The 19,532-nt window shown below is 41.8% G+C and overlaps 1 protein-coding gene across 9 annotated transcripts in view; it reads left to right on the forward strand.

Annotated features, from left to right (window-relative positions):
- Positions 1-19,532, forward strand: part of iqsec1b (IQ motif and Sec7 domain ArfGEF 1b) — a 235,928-nt gene that overhangs the window by 163,650 nt on the left and 52,746 nt on the right. Inside the window, exons 1-2 of one of the 9 annotated variants that reach the window (XM_080890613.1) lie at positions 741-1,109; positions 1,186-1,325. The exons of 6 other annotated variants lie outside the window; for them this stretch is intronic. In XM_080890613.1, coding sequence (XP_080746739.1) covers positions 1,249-1,325 — 77 coding nt within the window. In that variant the 5' untranslated portion in view covers positions 741-1,109; positions 1,186-1,248. Of the gene's footprint in view, positions 1-740; positions 1,326-7,285; positions 7,656-19,532 lie in introns of those variants that run through there. 2 more of the 9 variants (XM_080890612.1, XM_080890615.1) reach the window with 2 other exon arrangements.

The raw sequence follows: 19,532 nt of genomic DNA on the forward strand, positions 1-19,532 counted from the left end.
ACAGCTGAATCATCATGGCAGAGAGCAACACCGCCCATCCAACAGGGATATCTGTATTAAACAGAGTGATCATGGGACTTGTTTACACTGGTTACGATAAAACTGATTCACTTATCATCTCTTTGATTATTATGAAAGTATGTTTTTCTTTTTCCAAGTAAAACTTGTGGAGTAAAAATGGTGATATGTGAACACCATGATCCGTTGCAGGTTGTAGATTTGTACTTGGAAGAACACGTTATGATAAGCTAGTGACGGTGTTCCTGTATTCGTCATTAATTCATTCATGCACGTGAATCGTCTGTTCTCTTTTTTTGGCATCATTTTAATAATTTGTACATAAGACGTTTTTGATGTTGGAGCGTGTTTTGTTTGGTTGGGGATTTTTGTTCTTGGAAGGCTTCTGAGAACTCTTGAAATTGACCCTCACCTCTCATCTTCATTCAGTGAGAAAGATTCACATCAAGGGTCCATTACTTTCTGTAAATCCTGTGTTTGGAGTTGTCTTGGCAACCAGCTCAGGCTTTATGTGTACAAAACGTGATTGAGGTTGGCCCTCATGGGTACTTGCCTCGCCCCTCTGCGCACCATGTGCTGCTGCTGATTAGCCTCTCCCTGAGCAGGCTGGGCTGGTGCAGGCTGTGCAGCATCTGATAAAGCCTAATTGATACGGTCGCCGAGGGAGGCCTTTGTGTGCTTTGTTGGTCCCAGCGAGGCGCAGCAGAGTCAGACCTTGTCAGTGTGGCTGCTTAGACAATAGGAGCAGCTGTAACTCAACTCTGAGGAGCAGCAATGATGGAAACTGAGACCATCTCTGCTATTGATTAACTTGAAAAGATTGAGCATGGTGGGACGGAGTAGGTTGAATCCACCATAAGATTGCCAAGGTGAACCTTTTGCTCAGGAACCCCAGACAGATCCACGGTGTCTGGTCTTTGACATCTCTATCACACCAAAAGGAGCTTATAACTGGACATATAGCACAGGACTGCAGGCGACCGCTCAGCGTTAACAAAGGCAGCAGCAGCAGAGGGATGCAGGTTCAACCCCCTCCATGTGGCCCAGAGACACACAGGCAGACGCTGAGATGGGATTGTACCATGTGGGGTGTCAGTGTTTTTGACATGCAGTCTGAACTGTGCATGATTTGTTTTGTTCCTCTAAATGTAAGCCATTCTTTTTAAGCAAGTTCTTTTTTTCCATGCAGAATGACATTTTTAGTCTAAGCCTTTTTAACTGGCTGACAAAATGTTGAAGTTCAAAGCTTTTTGTTTGGACTACTGGCAGTTCCTGTGTCTACAGCCTCTGCACGGTTTCTATAAAAGGTAAGATGCTCGCTGTGTTCATTAAGAGACTTCAGAATCTCACATTTTGCATGACTAGGGAAAAAGCCAGCTTACTAAAAGAAAGAATGTTTTGTCACATCACGTCAGTTCCTCTTGCGGAAATGCAATCATATATGTAGTCTTTTAGTTCCCATTTTAATTCCCACATGAACACAAAGTGTCATGTTTGACCCAGTCGTGGCTGACAGACAGCGGACACTTTTCACCCTCTCTGCTTTTTTTATGTCGAGAGAGGATGAAACGGGGACAAAGGACCCACGTGTCAGTGAGGTCAGCTGCTCTGAATGGAAGAGCTATTGTTGTGGTTTGCCTCGGACAAGCTCCAGCGCAGTATTCAGTCTATTGTATGTGTGGTCCCATCGGCTCAGGCAGCATGAGGAGGCACGTGCTCTGTGGTCCTTTGTCCAGCCCCAGTATTGCATCCAGATGGGGGTCTTTTGTTGTTGTTTGTTGTTGTTTATATTTTTTCTGAGTTTGTACAACAATATCCATGTTTACCTTCATGTACTTTATATAAACACATTTTAAAGAGTTTGTACAAAAACACTTATTAATTCCTGCTGGTTAAAGTAGAATTTTAGAGAATTCACACATCAGCAGCTGTACAGTCAATCTGGGAAGCTGTAGTACTCCGCTGGAAATCCATATCACACCCTGGAGGCTACAGTGTGGAAAACAACTTTATAGAGCTATTGAATTAAAAGAATACAATCAGATTATTTTGATCACTATTTTTTGCTTTAGTTTAATGTCTACATTATGAAGAAAAAACAATTTCTTTATGCCAATTATTTGTTTCCATGATAACTTTAAGTCCTGTTGGACCTCTCTCTCTATACTTGCTATAACCTACTTGCTACAAATAAATATATACCGTAAAACATCTGCGTGTAGAGAGAGAGAGTTGTTTTTTTTTTTATTAGCAACATCATCATTGAAACACACTTCTTATAACTGCTTCTGACAGTTTCAAGTATAGACATAAAACCTGCCGTGTGCTTGTCAGCTCCAATACAATACAAAGTCAAGCTCTTCGGAAAAGTTTGTTGTTGGTGGTGTTTTGTTTATCCATGTTCCAGGGCCCTATGTCGCAGTTTACACACATTAGCTAAATAGCTAAACCCCTAACCCTGTCCTGTAGCTGTTTGTGTTTTTCAACTTTCGTTTGGGAACCTGAACACGTAATGTGTTTCCATTATGTTCGTATAAATCAGCACAATATGAGACCTTGCCGATAACATATTAACATTAACAACTTGTTTTAATCATTGGTCCAAAGCATACTGGTTACAGTGTTATCTTCTGTGAGAGGGTTGCTATTTATCCCAAAATACTTACAGCATGTCAAAGATGTGTATGTTTAAGCTAATACAAAATTAATGATGATGACTTTTCTGTCAAAAACCTATCTGTTGGCTTTTAGTATGGTTACTAATGATCTATTACACCAGCAGGATGCTTTTTAATGCAAGAAATGAAATGAATTTTACACTGTGTGATAATACAGCCAAAATCACTGACATGTTTGCTTCAAAGCTAATTTTGTTGTTTGTTTGTTTTCTGGCTTGTGTTTTATTTCATTTTGTAAAAGTAATGAGAAAGACTGCCCTGCGGGTCGGGTCAAGTGAAAAGAAAAAAGGGGAATATGTGATGTGGAGTTGATCATCTAAAAGGATGAACTGTCACACACCCCAAGGCCATCTTTATATCTATAATTGTTTTTGAGTCCACAAAAAATAGCATAACCCCCTCCTGATAACATGACTTAATACTCTGTTTTCCATTGAAGTACAAGTCAGTGTTTGCCTGGTGGAGACACATTTCATTATGCTTGAGGATGAGCCAAACTCAACAGCAGTGTTGTTTTGGAGTGTGGTGTAAATGGAAAATCTTCATTTGCTGTAGGCTTCTGAGCTCCGCTTTGGGAGCCAGACAGTAATGAGTTGCAGTTCTTTGCTTGGGTCAATAAGAGGTTGTATACAAAGAACACTGTTCAGTCTGTTAAAATGGAACAATCAGCAATATGCTGTATCTGTCTGTTTGCTGTTCCTCAGAGTTTTCACTTATGTGTAGAAAATTCAATGCATCTCTTTAATCTGAAAAATGCACATCAGAAAGTGAAATAGAGCCTTAAGGAGCCTTTAAATTAAACTTCTGATTTCAGGTTTCTGTGTTTCAGCCTCTGTGTTTTGCCTGTGATTCCAGTAGATCGGTGACCTTACTGATAATATTTCAACTCTTGCCCAGTGTCTGCTAATGGATTTATCTGTGTTTTAATAGCTATGGACGGACCACAATAACGGGTGTTGTGTTGATGGGACCAGAAACCTGTGATTGTGCCGTACTGAGAAATACATTTAAATATTGTCCAAACATGGCAGTTCATCAGCGCTAAAGCCCCCCCCCCCCCCCCCCCAACACACACACACACACACACACACACACACACACACACACACACACACACACACACACACAAGCCTCCCCCCACCTCTTTCATCATTCACACTGACTTGACTTCCTCATCCATTTTTCCTCATGTCGATGTGACCTGAGCCCCAACATGTACAGCTGCCAAGTCCTAACAGAATAATTGTTCGTATAAGTGGCTCATTTATGGATCTCAATTCGCCCGTACAAAGATTGAGACTTTGGCTTTTTCCTAAAGGATTCATCAGATTACAGTGTTTCTATCTGAAGTTAGCAGGCAGAGCAGTGGCTTTTTAATATTGCACATTCACTGTGGCCTGGATTGAGAGGGTTTCACTAAATGCATGACATCAAAAGCCATCCTAAAGGCATCAGGCAGGTCTGTGGTCCTTCTAAGACAGATCCCTGTGGAGTTTGCCCAAAGTCCTCGCAGACACCGATGAATCCTGATAAATCTCCAGATGCTTTTCAGATTCTTACCTACTCACCCAAGTGATTGAAGTGTTTTTTTATTTGTTTTTTATTTAGATGTACAAAAAAATAAGCAAACTGTTTAACACTCACTATATAATATAGGTTACATTAGAAAGAGAGTTAATATAACTTAAAGTTGCATTAATGTTAGTGTGTTAAAATATATGCTCATTTTAATTTGATGCCAGCCACACTTTTCAGAAATGTGTTTCCTAATGTGTTGGACCACCTTTTTTAATCACAATCAGCAAAAAGTGACCAATTGCTGTCATTTTAAAAGCAAAACACGTTTGTTTGATACAAGATTTCGGCTGCTCGGCAGTTCAACGCCTCATTTGTCATGTTTCGTTTCAGACAGGCCAGTTTAGCACCCAGATGTTTTAGTGAACCATGTTGGTGGAATAAATGCAGAATGTGGTTTGACATGATCTTGCTGAAAAAAGCAAGACCTTTCATTGGATGGCAGTATACTGTATATTCCACCCCAACATGTAAATATCATTCAAGATTAATGAGTTAGTCGAGCCATGTGCACCAAATTACTGCCGTGTAATTACAGGTTACATAATATTACATCCAATGATCCTCTGCTTATTCAAAGGGGGTCTGTAAGTGTTCCTCAGCCAGTCTGTACTGACTGACCATGCAACTTTGTTAAAGAAATTACAGTGTGGACATTCTGGTGTTGTCTGGCCTGCGAGTGAACATTTTGTAGCTGATACACTAGCAGCTTGTTCGCCCAGACTGCACCACCCAGTAGCAGATATGGCTCGTAGCGGTCAGTTTGATATCATTGATTTCTGTGATTTTCTCCATGGCATGAAATGGAAACATCAAAGTACGAAGCCCCTGTCAAATCAATCTGCTGTGTGAATGTGTACAGAGTGTGGCAGTGCGAGCCTGGAGCTGCCGTCACTGTGGTTCACAGCTCTGGTGCCTGTGGCCACTGATTCTCCCTTTTGTTGATTAGCTTGCATTACATATTAATTATATCTGCCATTTTTCATCTGTTTCTGCTCTTGTTTCTTCATTGAATTGAAATATTGTGAAAATATTGTGAGTCTTTATCAAGCAGATAATTCACACTGACGTTTTTATACTGAAGCATTAGTATCAGCATTCATTCTAACTCTTAGTAGCTGACCCAGCCATGAGAGTGGAGGTCAAAGATAGACAGAGAAATGTTTGTCAGCTGCTCATATAGGAAGACACAGAGACCAGCAGGCAATGGAAATACTTGGTTATTCTTAAACATCTAAAATAACAAAGGCAAAGGTCTCAGATGGTCACTGTAAGGATTTCCTTTACTATGTGTCAGCATATCGTTTACATGCAGCTGAAGCTTGTTTGGAGCCGTTGATATGCCTAGCTGTTATGGTTATTTAGGTCACTACACTATAATACTCTAGTGTAGATGCTACCTACAAAAAGTAAATTCTAATCAGTTCTTTACCTTATAATATATGAATCGAACTCAAATACACTGTATATACAAACATAAGAAACCAAGGTATCTTATTTAACTTTCCAAAACATTTCAAAAGTTTGTACCTGTAACAAAGGATAGATTATAGATGTGTTTTTAAATACTGATATTTAAAATAAAAGGATTTTTAATCCATTATATTCTGATAAACAAACAGGTAGTAATGATGATTAATGTCCAAGGGTGGTTTTATGTTTTCAAGTCCAGGATAAAAACAACATGCATGAATGCCAGCTTACTGTGTGAAAAAGATCCATTCAAATGGAGACTGCAGTATGCACTGAGGGCAACATCTACAGTCCTCACTCAGTGCCAAAATAAAAAATAAATCCCAAGTAATCAGTCGTAGAAAGATGAGCTTTGGGAGAAAGCGCTAATAACCGGTGTCAACATTTAAACACGTACTGATGGAGGCTAGTTTTTTGTAACTCTCCCCATGAGTTCAGTTGAGCTTCTTTCAAGTCTTTGTCTGCATCACGAGTTACCCTGCATTCAAAGTTCAAGTTTCCTTTGCTGGAACACGGAGCACCTCTCCTCCTTTCTGTCATTCTTTGTAGAAGGATTTTCAGACTGCACAGCTGTTCGCAGCTAAAGCCCCTTCCAGACACGCAAGTCTTACTCTGATTGCAATTGAAGGTGTCAGTGTCATGTGTGGAAAAGCTGCTGACTTTTCTACAGAAGAAAGATCTTAGACCTCAGACCTGGTGATATTTATGCATTAGTATCATTACAGTAGAAGAGTGTGTGAATGCATTAACACTGGCAAATATGAATTAGTGGCATAAACTCCATAAAGGCAGTGTTTTTCTACTTCTTATTTAATAGCACCATTACATGACATTTTTCATTCTCTCCATCTAGCCTGTCCTTATCTTGCTTTTTAAATGCTCTTGAAGCATGAACAAGATTACTGCCAGACATGGCAGTTTAAGAAGTGATGCTTAAAAAGCTGCAACCTAATCCCAGACTGCACCCAAAGCAACAGTCTTTACAGAAAATCAGCTATTAAAAATATAAAAATAGGAGAGTAAATACTTGGTCCAGTTAACTCAGTTGCTTAACTGAACCGTAAACCCTCACGCGTTACACACTGGGTGCGTTGTCTCTCATGAGACAGATGATAAACACCAGACATCAAAGAGTTTTTTACTTTTTCTTTACATTCACTGACTCAGCATGTTGACTTGGATGTTTTATTTTCCTCTTACTGCTGTTTAAAGATAGCTGACGCATCACACCCACTGTAGCATGACCAAAATAATCTTATTCAGCTGCAGCATGTTTCACGATCCTTAGGTCAGATACCATCTATTGAGAGTTTGTGAAAAACAGTGAGACTTGACACCACAGGAGAAAACAATACCTGAACCTTTGCACATCCCGTACTCAGCCAGTGGGATGATTTAGAGGAGGAATGGCGTGGCAGCAGTAAAAGATAAGCTACTGAGGAAAGGGGCTGCAGCCAGCTAGTGGAATGTGAACACTCACTAGTGTTACACACTAAAGCAAGAAGGGATTTTCCTCCCTGTCTGGTCCACTTAGAAGCTGGCCTTACTTGGTAATGCTGGATAAGTCTCTGCTCTGCTCTCCTCAGACAAGAAATGAAAAAAGAAATGAAAAAAGAGGAACTCAGAAAGGAGCAGTGACTGAAAAAACCCAGCCTACAGGATGGAGAATTAGTCATTTTTTCTCAGGAGCGAGCAAAGACTAGTACATGTTTTGTGGTCAAGTGAGGAGAGAGAGAAGGAGTGGCATGGGTGGATGCTGCTTCTCCTGAGGCAGGCTTTTCCCAGCTCTGAGTTGCCTAAAAACATTTGGGTCTCTCACTCAAGAACTTAAACAAGCCAAATCTGTCCTGACGATGTCAGGGGCATGTGGAATCTAATGTGGAAATACTGCATTTCAGTGCGCACGATAAGGTAGGGGGATCCTCTTACTCCAGAGCTCAAAAGTGTGGTGTTGGTGTGTGGCTGGGAAAGCATTCGGGCTCATGCTGGTTCCTTCCCCGGGGTAACGCGTTTTAATAAAATTGGACACCTGTAGATCAGGGGTGGTAAGTTAGCCTTTTCTTTTTTTAAATAGATTATTGCAAGATGAGTTAGGCTGCACTGTGAGACTGTATGGTTTACCACAAGTTTTAAAACAAACAAACAAAGCTGTGGTATGCAATAAATCATCAGATGATTTAAGATCAAAAGTTGTTTAGTTGATTTCTTGTTGTTTTTTCTCTGTTTTAAATCATTTAAATCCTTTGTTTTCAACATTTAGTCCATCAAATGTTACAGAATAGTGAAAACATCCATCTTGAAACAAGTCATTTTTATACAAGAGCCCAAACATCCAAATGTATGGTACTTCAGATTGAAAGTACTCGTTTAATTAGCTTAGTGTTGATCCAGTAAATACTTTTCTTTGAAAAATGGCTGCTGAGCATGTGAGTGGTCCCTGTGACCTTTTGTGATTGAGTATCTACCAGTTTCTTAACAGCTATGATTTTTTTAATCATGTTCATCTTCCCAAATAAACAGAATTATATTATCCACGCTGTGACCCTCCAGTGCTGTCTGGGATTTAAAACTAGAGGTCTTTCAGTTACGCCGAGTTTTGGACTTCTTAATCTGAGATGTGTCCAAAGGGGTGATCCAAGCTCTGCAAGACCCAACTCTAATACAAAGATAATTAGATCTGTGTCAGGAAAATGAAACCCTACCCAACTTTATTAGACTAGAGCAGTTAATGTAGAATATGGTCCCAGTACGACACAGGTACAATCAGGTCAGGTCTCGATTCCTCTGAACCAACTGGACCCATAATGACCCCTATCAGGAACCACTTACTGAAAGTATTGATTATTAAATTAGTCGTATAATTTGATGACTTAATGGGCAAAGTGTTTCAGCAGTAGCTTAGAAAAACTGTTGTTTCTTTGGAGATGACTGGAAGAAGACTTACTATGCTTCGTTCCATGCAGTGCCCTCCATCTGTGTTGTCGTATTAAACATACTGAAGATGCTGCAGGGGATGGGCTGAAGCATTAATGGTTCCTCGCAGTGGTTTCACCACAGCAAGGCTAAAATTAGTGGCCACTGTGGCTAGAGCAGCCTGACTCAGCAGTAGACAATCACCATTCATAAACTGCTACGGCCTGTAATTCCAGTCTCCTTGGGTCTGCCGGCCACAACACAAATGTTCCTCCTGGGATTCTCAGCAAGTCCAGGCGTTATATTGAATTTCTGATCTCTGTCTGGTTCTGCGCACGCAAACAGCCTTGTGTAACTTGGCCATCAGACATTTTCCGTCCGTGCCGATTTCTAATGAATGCCACAGTTACATGCTTTTTCCTCTTGGCTTGGAGTCCCTTCTGTCTGCTCTGCTAAAATTGACTACACATTTACTCACACATGCACACATGATCTGGAGGCAAATGTGTGGTGTTTTTAAATAGCTGACTTTAATTAGCCTGGTCTATATTTACGCTAGAGTCTTTTTTTTTTGCCACTTTTTTGATAGTAACAGTGGCAGCAGAAGAAAATTCTAGCACAACATTTAAGAAGATCAACGTTTTCTGCTTTCCAGCATTGTCGTGGTGCTTCGTCTTCTTTTACCCACATCCACAAAATCTCTGTACAGGGAATGATGAGGTGGACTTTCAGTTCAATAAATATGTGAAAATTACAAGTAGTTGACACAGGATTTTTTGGCGTTCTTGGGTTGTTTTGCATAATTAAAACCTTTTGCAGTGTTATTGCTGTCTCTGGCAGAGTGACCTTTTGTAGCCCTCCTCTCTCTGAGCTGATGGTAGAGCAGCATGTCTGCAGAACATTCCTGAGGACAGAAGTCATAGCTCAATAACTCACGTGCTCACATGCAGGTCCTCACCCTGTTTCTCTGATTCTTCTCCTGAATGTCTGTCTGCATACCAACCCCATCTGTGAGTGTGAGAGTGGTCCCCCCAGGTATTCACTCTCTGTAGGGAATTTTAACCTGCTTTTGTAATAAATTCCCTGTAAAGAGCCTGGCTGCACAGCAGAGGCTGTCCCAATCTTTGTTTGAACTCTTAGCAGACCGTGTTTAGTTCAAAGACTGTGTTCATGCAGCCCATTTAAAAAGGTTTGCCAGTGAAATAGTAGAAGCTAGCAAACCTGATCTGCTAGGAGTGCAGACATTATTTATTTAACTTGGGGACTCAGACTGGAGCTGCAGCCTGTTTGAGGTGACCTACAGTGGAGTACGTGTCTGTGTGTCTGCTTCCTGTGCTCCTAGTCTCCCCGACGAGAGGAAATACAGTTTCCCTCCTGAACTGGACAACAAACCCTCAGCTGTCTGGACAATTACTGTAGCTCTGCAGCTTCCTGGCATGCGTGTAAACACGGCAGTTGAGAGTTGTCTACAAGCAGATGTGCGCCTGTGTTGTGAATCGATACCCACCTGGTCCTCCATAAAGGCTGCACTTTAATGGTAAAGTCATTTCTGCCTTAAGCGGGGAGTGGTGGTGTAGAGGGCCTTGTGTAAAGAGTACGGAGCGGAGTCAGTGAGCTGTTGGCCATTCACTGTCTGACAGAAACTCCCTCTGCCCTGTCACTGGTGAAGAACAGCTGCAGTATCTCAGGAGCTTTCTGCCGTCGAACACCTGAGGCAGGCAGGCGGGAGGCAGACGAGCTTTTAACACAACCGAGAGACAGACAGAGCACCTAGGAGGAGGCGTATGGTGAGTGTGGGTCTAATTCACTGGTGTCTGCTGAACGGATTGTTTAAGGAAATGCAGATGTTAATAGATGTTTGCTGGTCTGCAGCCTAGAATAATGTCACATGATGATAAAACTGCATTTTATGTTCTTGTGCTTTGTGTGTGCTGGGATGTCAGTCGGTATAACTGACGTGTGTCTGCATTACTGTGTCACTGTACTTCTGCCATTCCTCAGCAATTTCACACTTTTTGTCGTTAATGTGGAAGGAATTCTTTTCATCCTGATTAGGCTTGTTTGACTCACTGTGGTGTCACTGACGACCGATGCCACACTTACGATACAGAAACTCTATAGCTATAATCTAAATCTCTGCAACTAGACACAGTGTTGTGTTTAGCTGTTTCTGTCGTTACTTTTGAAGAAGTCGAACGTCAGGATAATGCACAAGTGCACATTTGTCCCTTAATAAGCTGCTTGTTGTTGGACTGCATGCCAATATTGTGTTATAAATAATTTAACACCACAGTGTCTTATTGCCGCCTGTAATTTGATCCAGGTCTTCTTTCCTGGACTCCTGTTTGGACTCTGTGTTTGTTTAATGTTTTTTCTCTCTCGTGTGTTTAAAATTTTTATCATATTTAATCCAAATGTGTTCACCTGGATCCTGATTGATAAAGTGAGCTACAGGGCTCAGCCCAAGACATTATCAGAGGCAAAAAATGGCAAGCCAGTACTAATTTACCTTTTAAATATTTCATAGTTTGTGTAGTTCATTTATTTTAAATGAACCAGCCTAAGGCAGTGCTAACTCAACATTAGCTCTAGTTCCCCCTCACCTTTACTCCTATGCCTAGTCTATATAAAACAAGAAGTGGTTAAACGCTCCAGCTGGTGAGGTATAGGCTAACCCCAAATATCATCATTTTCCTGTTTAATAAAGTTTAGAAATCAGTTTCACTGGTGAGAAATCTGAGCAAAAAACCATATTATAATACAATAAGTACTTCAAGAGCTCAAACTTTCCTTTATTCTTTTGAAAAGTATTTCCAGAGGTTTGCAGTGAAATAAAAAATTTGAACCCTTTTTGATATACTTTACACAATATTTTATTTATGATGATATATACACGTGTAGCATTCATTTCATCGTTTACTTAAATATGTTTAAATGATTAATAATAAAGATCAAGTGAAAACGTTTTTCTCAGGAACATTGTATGTGTATTCAGATTGTACAGTTACTGTAATGTACATGAAAACGCGTTATAAAATGAGTCTACTTCATTTACATGAGTGAGTGTCAGTTAAATGACTATGGAGGTTAAACATGGACACATTCTGTTGGTAGATGTCACATGTTCCTGCCCCTACTGAAACAGAGAGCATCTGAATGTTTAGCTTACAGTTCTGTAGGAAAAACGGGAGAAAAGAGGGAATAATGTTAATGTTTCATTTGAAACCTTCTTTTCACCATGTCTGCATATACACAGCAGGTGAGGAGATAAACCATAACATTTCAGTTAGACAAGATCTCTTTCTAATGATCTCAGTACATGCTTGGATGAAAGTATGATGGATTTAAATTGCCATAATCAAGAATAAATCTCTCAAAAATAATGGCGTGTCACTGTAGCTCAGGAAACTGCTGTGCTCTGAGTCCCTTTTTTAATCACTATCAGGTGCTACTAGCGGTGGCCGATGATCGGAATAATGATCGGATAGTTGCTCTTGGGGGGAGGGGGACGCCACAGCCACCTGGGGTCCTCCTCCATCTTTTATACATGCCAGTGAGGCCAAGCTCATCAAACATTAATGGCCAAAGCTTGGATCGCTCTACCTCCGTCAGCTAGACTATGACCCTGAGCTGTCAGTGGTCCAGGAGAGGTACTCCCGACCCGGCCCTAGCTGCCCCGTGAAGCCTAAATTCACTCCGACTCTGGTAACAGCAATGTGCCACTTGGTCACGGCCCTCTGATGGATTAGAAGCTCGGCAGTGCTCTCATAGTATCCCATAACCAATTAAAATCTAAACTATTGAATGCTAACCATATTCACCAGGACCTTTCCCTTCCAAAGTGCTTTTCCCAGTATGGTGTGAGCCAGGCCATTATCCTCAGGAAGGGCTCCGCCTCCATCTTTGTAAACTCAGAAAGGATTGCTAGGTTCCAGCTGGAAGTGGCACTCACCAGCATTTACCAGTGTGAACACCCTGCTAACATCAGGCTAGTCACATATTATGCATTTGCAATTGTTTGAGTCGAGTTATCGCCCCAAACCTCTGGGTAGTCAAGTAGAAGGTTTTGAGAAGGAAACTTAAGCAGCTTATTAAACAGAATTTCGAATATTACTCTCTCGTTTAAAAAGTCTGAATTCATCTTCACCTGGAATGTGCGATTTAGCTTTTTGTTTCAGTTTTCATCTCATGAAAACAAAGGAGCAAAGCTATGAATGAATAAAAGAGAGAGGTTAAGCTCTCGGCTATTCACTTCATGAACAGCTTAGTTAATATGACTGCAGCATAGTTTATAATGTTACGTAGCTAATCAATAGGGGGCTAATGGTTCCTGGAACACCTCCTGCTTCGTGCCCACACCCTTCGGCTTGTATTATGGGAGAGTATCGTTCACTGGCAGCTCGGGGTTTTTGTTTTCACTGTTGTGTAGCATATGCCAGGAGCGGCAGTGTGTCGACAGAGGATGGACATTAGTGCTATTACTGCTTGAGGAAATGCATGTTGTTAATGGTGTGGTGCATTTGCAAAGGCTGCAGGAACTGAGTGTTTTATTATATGTTTGGACTGCATGTTGTCACCCCATGTGTTTTGCATCGCACTGATTAATTGTGCAAATCTGAGAAATGCACTTTTACAATAGAATAATAACAGTAATTAGAGACACACTTTCCTTATTTGTAAGCTGCTGCATCAATTGTGTTTACCCTTTCTGACCTCTTTACGCCTGTTCTCCTCCCACTTCCACCTCCTGCTGGCCACCCGCCCTTTAAATAAACCCCCCATCCCCTAACTCACCCCACCCAGCTTTCATTCTCTTTCCCTCATCTCCTCCTCTTCATCCGCTTTTATTATTTCTGGTTGAAGTCTGCAATCAATTAGTATGAGAGAAGGCCCAATCAATTCCCACTCATTTGCAATTCCTGCCCGTTAAACACTTTCCTTTATTACCAATGTCATAATTAATGCGGAGGAGATTGAGGGGCGGGGGGTGGGGGGATTCTGGGGGTGGGGGAGTGGAAGGGGGTGGGAGAGTCTTTGCCTTATCGCCTGCTGCTCATCCAGACATCACTAATCATCAGTGTAGCGGGCCATGCTTGCTTTGTACAGCAGGCCCAACAGTAAAGAAGTGAAGCTGGACTTGGCGACAGACGCTTTACAGTTCTGCCCATATGACAGTCAGTGAATGCACTGCTATGGAGAAGTAAATATATATTGCGCATGTTCTGAACGTCGTCACAAGAGTAAACTCGAGCAGCCCGTGTTGGTAACTGTCCCCCAAGGACAAACTGTCCACAATGTCAGAATTTGCTCAAGGACATCCTTCATTTTTTTTTAATTAATTAATTTATTTTGCATGACATTTCTCTTCAGTGGAGTGTGATGCAGAAAACTGTTCGGGCCTTTTGTGCCAAACCTCTTGCAACAAAGATAAGCACATTTTCTGCAGTGCTGCAACCCCAAATGACTGCAAATTATGCTCTCGCGTTTTTGGCTCATTTAAAATCAAGCCAGAAAAAGAAAAAAGAAAATGTTGAAAGGTGATTACAGCTGAAATCATTATCACTTAGAAATGCCTGAAATGTTCCTACACTTGTCCTGAGCCTGTGGACCTGTGGTTTTGGTTTGGATTATTATCTTATGTTTAAAGTTAATTCATGTTAAGATTTTCTTGTTCTTAGGTTTGGTTTCTGTTTTGTATTTTGAGCTCCTTTTGTTCTGTGTCTCTGTGTTTCCTTCCTGTTGCCATGTCTTATGTCTCGTGTCTGTGCGTGCCTGTTGTACCTCCTGTTTTACTTTGATAGTCCCTGTCCTGTGTGTAGTGTGCCTGGTTTTGCTTCCTCTTGTCTCGTCAGCTCTGATTTCTCCCAGTTGTGTTTCCCTCCTGTCTCCCATTCCCTGATTGCTCCTGTGTGTATATAAGCCCCGTGTTTTCTTCTGCTTGTTACTGGTCCGTCTGCGTTACCTTCACGTGTCATCCTGTGTTCCACTCTTTATGTTTTCCTGTGAGTTATGGTTTTAGATTTGTTGGTTAGATTGTCCCAGTTTAGGTTTGTTCTTAGCTTCCGTCTGTCCCATCTTGGCTCTGTCTGTATTATTACCTCATGTCAATAAAGCTCACTCATTGCATCGTCAGTGCCTGCGATTGGGTCCTTTTCCCTTCGACTTCACATGGCTGCCGCGGCAGTCGTGACAACACTATCTACAAAACAAGTCTACAAGTAAAATTAGATTAGTGAAACCCGTGCATTGGCTGCTTACTATTAACCACCATGCATGTTAATGAATCAGAATAATTTTAAATCAAACTTTCAATCTGCTATCGCAAACACCACCAGTCCCCAACTTTCATGGTGTTACAGGATTCAAATGTGTGACTTCTGTGACTATAGAAACTGACATAATAGGGTCCAAGAAGGAAGTCACAAAAGACAAAGTTTCCTTGGGAGTGGTGATGGTTCACTAATGTTTTTAACGAGATTTCAGATAATAAAATAAATCCTGTATTTGTGTGTGCACTGTTTGAATGTAGTCATACACTCTCCAGAGTATATGACCAAGTTTATTGCACAATGAGTTTTCCAGCAATGCTAAACAAAATAATAAAAGCACAGAGTAAGGGCTATAAACAAGTACAACATTTCCACAGAAACGCACAAAAAAAATCACAAATTAACAAAACATGAAAACAGCTGTGAAACCACCACGCAGAGATTCAAACTGACTGCAAACGGCCCTCGCGTCCTCAATGTGACGTTTCCAGGGGTCCATTGTCTCAGATAGGGTCTATGGCTAGTAGATGTGCACAGCTGTGTGGAAGCATGTTTTATGAGCAGCAGGATGAGATGGTAGTGTGACTGGGGAGGGAGGGTGCAGGTGGTGGACCAGTGGTAATTACTGGGAAGCCCTGCTGCTCAGTTAGTGGTCCCAACACACCAGTCTGTCTTCTTCTGGACCCTAATGAAAAGCCTTTTAATATCTGATTAGCTTTTAATGTCACTCTGTGGGAGTGGGTGTGGTCTGGAGACTTTTATTAGAGACTAGGAAAATGGGCCTGCTTGCCGGCAGTTTGTCATTTTTGATTGAAGAGCCGAGGGATGCAGGTGGAGATATAATTACACCGGAGGTCAGTAATGTTTTCATAAGTGTGCGGTTGCGTGTTTATGTGCAGCCTTTTATGGTTTCTTCCTAGTCTCCATTTCGGCCCGCAGAGGTGTCCCTTTGATGGATTGTACAGATAAAGTATTTGATGACACAGGAGAGCCCGGGCCCATTAGAAATTCATAGCAGATTATCCACACAGCTCAAATGAAAATGGACATCAGAGACATAATGGCTGTCGTTGGCATTTTCCACCACTTTCTGTGATATTGTTTCCTTTTCGTGACTTAACCACTCTCATTTTTGAAAACAACAATTCTTCAAAGAGTCTCTAACAATCATATTGTTCTGCTTGTGCTTCACGCCGGCAGCTTTCATCCGATCGCCTCTATCAAGTCACGGTGACAAGAGCTCTCTTGCAGAAATGAGCTCTCATGCTGCATCAATACGAGTTGTCTTTGAAGGAAGTCCATGCAAACAATTTGTGGACTTTTTGTTGTATTCTATTTCTATTTGTTCTTTTTTCAAAGGTTTGTTTTCACTCTTTGACTAAAACCTCGTCACAGATGTCGCTGAATCATCATTTTTCACCAGAGACAGCACTTTGGAAGGATGCTTTGTAGTGACAGTGCAGAAGCATGCCACACATTACTTAATATCTGGCTGCGCAAAGCAGCCAGGACCTAAAGGTAGTGGGTTTTTGCCGGGCTGTTTGATTGCCGCTCAGCTGTAGCTGTGTGTGTGTGCTGTGTGAAATGTGTTCAGCTGTTATGGTGCATCCTGCATACTTGTTAAATATAAATGGCCGCCAAACTGATCGTGGCAGGTGAACACTAAAGCTCAAAGGAAATTCCTGTCCAAGTCTTTAGTCTTACAAGTTTAGCTTTAATACATTTGCACATGATTCAGTAGCCCATTTGCTGACCTGTTTAAACCTGAAACATGGGTCAAAGCGGTTTTTTTAAACACTTACATACCTTGATTTGTTTCTAACTTAAGACAATGTCAAAGTCATTTTACATTGCAGGCCACGTACAGCCCACTTTGATCTTATTTGGTTAGGGTTAGAGATAGCTTGATATGAGAAAAAGAAGTGAAGTTTCAACATTGAGTCTCAGTTTTTCTACATGATAAAAAAAATGCTCTGCTCTGTCAGCACCCCTCTTTGGGCTTAAATTGTTAGAAGTAAATGTGTAAAATTAAGAACTCTGTAATTACACAATTTGGTGTAGTATGAATGGCCATGGGGGACATCTTTGTCACTAGGAAAAGCTATAAAACTTGTAAAAAAAAATAGAGTGAAAAGTCCAGAATTTATGTCCTACTTCACATTTTTCAAAGCCATCCAATGAGCCACATTGACTGGGGCTGACTCTGGCTCCTGGGCCTTATGTTTGACATCCCTGGATTAGGCCAATGTATCAGAATCCTGTTGCCCGTGAACTTTCCAAGGTGTATCATTCAAAATAATAAAGAAGCAGAAACATATTTCCTTTAAAACGATAAATTTGTCCGTGTATCCTCCACAGACTCGTCTTTCAAACAGCCTGCTCTGACTCGTCACAGAGTCACAGCAGCCACAGCGATCATCAATTAGTCACTTGCTTGGTTGATGCTGTTTATGATGCAATCCATGGATGTCTTCAAGGGGCATCAATTAAGTGAAAGTCACTGGCATGTCTGTTTTGCACAAGGTATCCTTTAGCAGCAGTGAATGATGCACCAGTTTATGCTATTAGTGAGACATATCTGTCACTCCCAGCTCACCTTTTTTCTGCATGCAGGATCGCTATTGTGATGAGACATATTTTACCCCAAACCAAGATCTTGTCCTGAATCTACTCTGTCAGAGTAGATTTGAGTGCTTTAATCTCCCCACAGAGGTTTTTTTGTATATGGGCAAATCTTTTAAATGTTTAAATTTATGGAATGAATGCACACATGCACGGCACATGTTCGATAGCAGACTTGATCTCAGGACTAAAATCTCTCAATAACCAACGTCAAGGCAGCAATGCTAAAGAATGCCTTCTTCATAATGAAAAGAAGCAGATAGCATCAGATTAAACTGCATTTCATGAAAACCTGCCATAAGAATATGTCGTCTTAGCCCACTGGGCAATCCACTGATCCCTAAGGTTCACGTGGCTTGCGTGTCTTTAGCATACCCTAGTGTGTCAGAACACGCTTGCTCAGACACGGACCAGTTGGAATGGACACAGTGCACGTCTGTTGTGGTCGCTAATATGCAAGGAACACTCAAGCACTGCTTCTATGCAGCAGCATTAAAAATTGCCGCATGAACACACTGATTAATTTATAAGTCATGCGAGAGGGGCATAGGCAGCGCACCCAAAAAAATCCCAGATAAGCTGCATAGTGTGAGAGTTCTTTTCTTCTACACAGACAGATTGTGATTTGCGTGTCTGTGCGTGTAAATGGGTATGAGAGAGAGAGAGAGAGAGAGAGAGAGAGAGAGAGAGAGCATGAAACTGAGATGCTCCTTTCAGTTCAGGATGAAGAGAAAAAAAGAGGCCTGAAATATTTGGGGAAGTGGGGATTGGTAAGGGGGGGATTGGCTTCTAGTCTTCTCATATCTTATAGAAAGACTTGGAGACTCTTTCCAAAGAATGATTCTGCCATTGTCCCACTCTGGCTCTGCTTTTAAATGATCAGATCATCTTGGAAAAAAACCCCTCCCTACAGTCAGTAGCAGTACATCTGCATTTATGGTTTGTTAGCATCCAAACTGTTATATTGAAGACGTTTCTCTCACAAATCCAGCAACAGTACGCTTCTTATTGAACTCTCGTACTACATCAGATTTATCTTTAAAGTGATGCATGGCGTCGGGCCATGAGGTGGCACTCAGCTGCCTGACGGTAAACACTCATTAATTCCAGCTCTGCCAGAACACACAAACATCTGCCGTCTGTTGCCGTGGTGACTCAATGGACCCCATCCAGCAGGCACCGTAGCATGCCTTTCTGCGCACCGTATTTCAGTGCACACAATGCCAGCCGGTCCTGGTACCAAAACAAAGCAGCCGCCTCCTCGTGGCTTGAAGCAGGTCCGCTGTGTGTTAGAGGGAATCCCGGATCCTGCGTAGAGCCTGCTGCTTGCTCACATGTGCGTGGACGGATGTTTAAATGCTCCGACAGAAGCCCTGACGCAGCACAACCCAGGCCCTCGCTGCCTTTCTGCAGACGGCGTCCGTCCTGATATCGCAGGCTGTGGGGCAAGGCCTGGTTTCATTTTCGAGGATTCTCCTCAGATTCTGTTTCCTGTACAGAGGTGCTTTTCTGAGGAAGTGACTTATCATTTCTATCAGAGTGATAACATCAACCTGGTCTGTGTGAAGTGTCTGCTTAGATTTGTGCAGCCGTTATCAGCTTGAGCTGCTTTATTCATTGTACCACAAAAAGTAAAAGTCACAATTCAATTTGTGGTTCCAGGAGGCCGCTGTGAGAAAGCAGATATGCTGTGAGCGCTGTCTTTAGTAGCGTGTTACATCTGGACACCTTAATGTTGTGACAGGCTGTCAGGAGACGGTGTCTTGCTTTCTTACGCCGACTCGTTTCTCTTCGTGGCGTTGAAGCCGACAGTGCTGATGTGGTGTCAGAAGTAGTGCCAGCACAACACCAAGCCGCTGGGCTGCAGGCACCTCTAATGAGCTCCCCTGAGTGGTAAGCAGGCCGATGGAGATGGCCCGTCCTCTCTCCTCCGCCTCGCTCAGCGTGCTCGCCTCTAATTGGTGGGAGAAGAAAGAGGGACTTC

Source organism: Rhamphochromis sp. 'chilingali' (assembly GCF_963969265.1).
Source record: "Rhamphochromis sp. 'chilingali' genome assembly, chromosome: 9".
In the NCBI taxonomy this organism is placed as follows: domain Eukaryota; kingdom Metazoa; phylum Chordata; class Actinopteri; order Cichliformes; family Cichlidae; genus Rhamphochromis; species Rhamphochromis sp. 'chilingali'.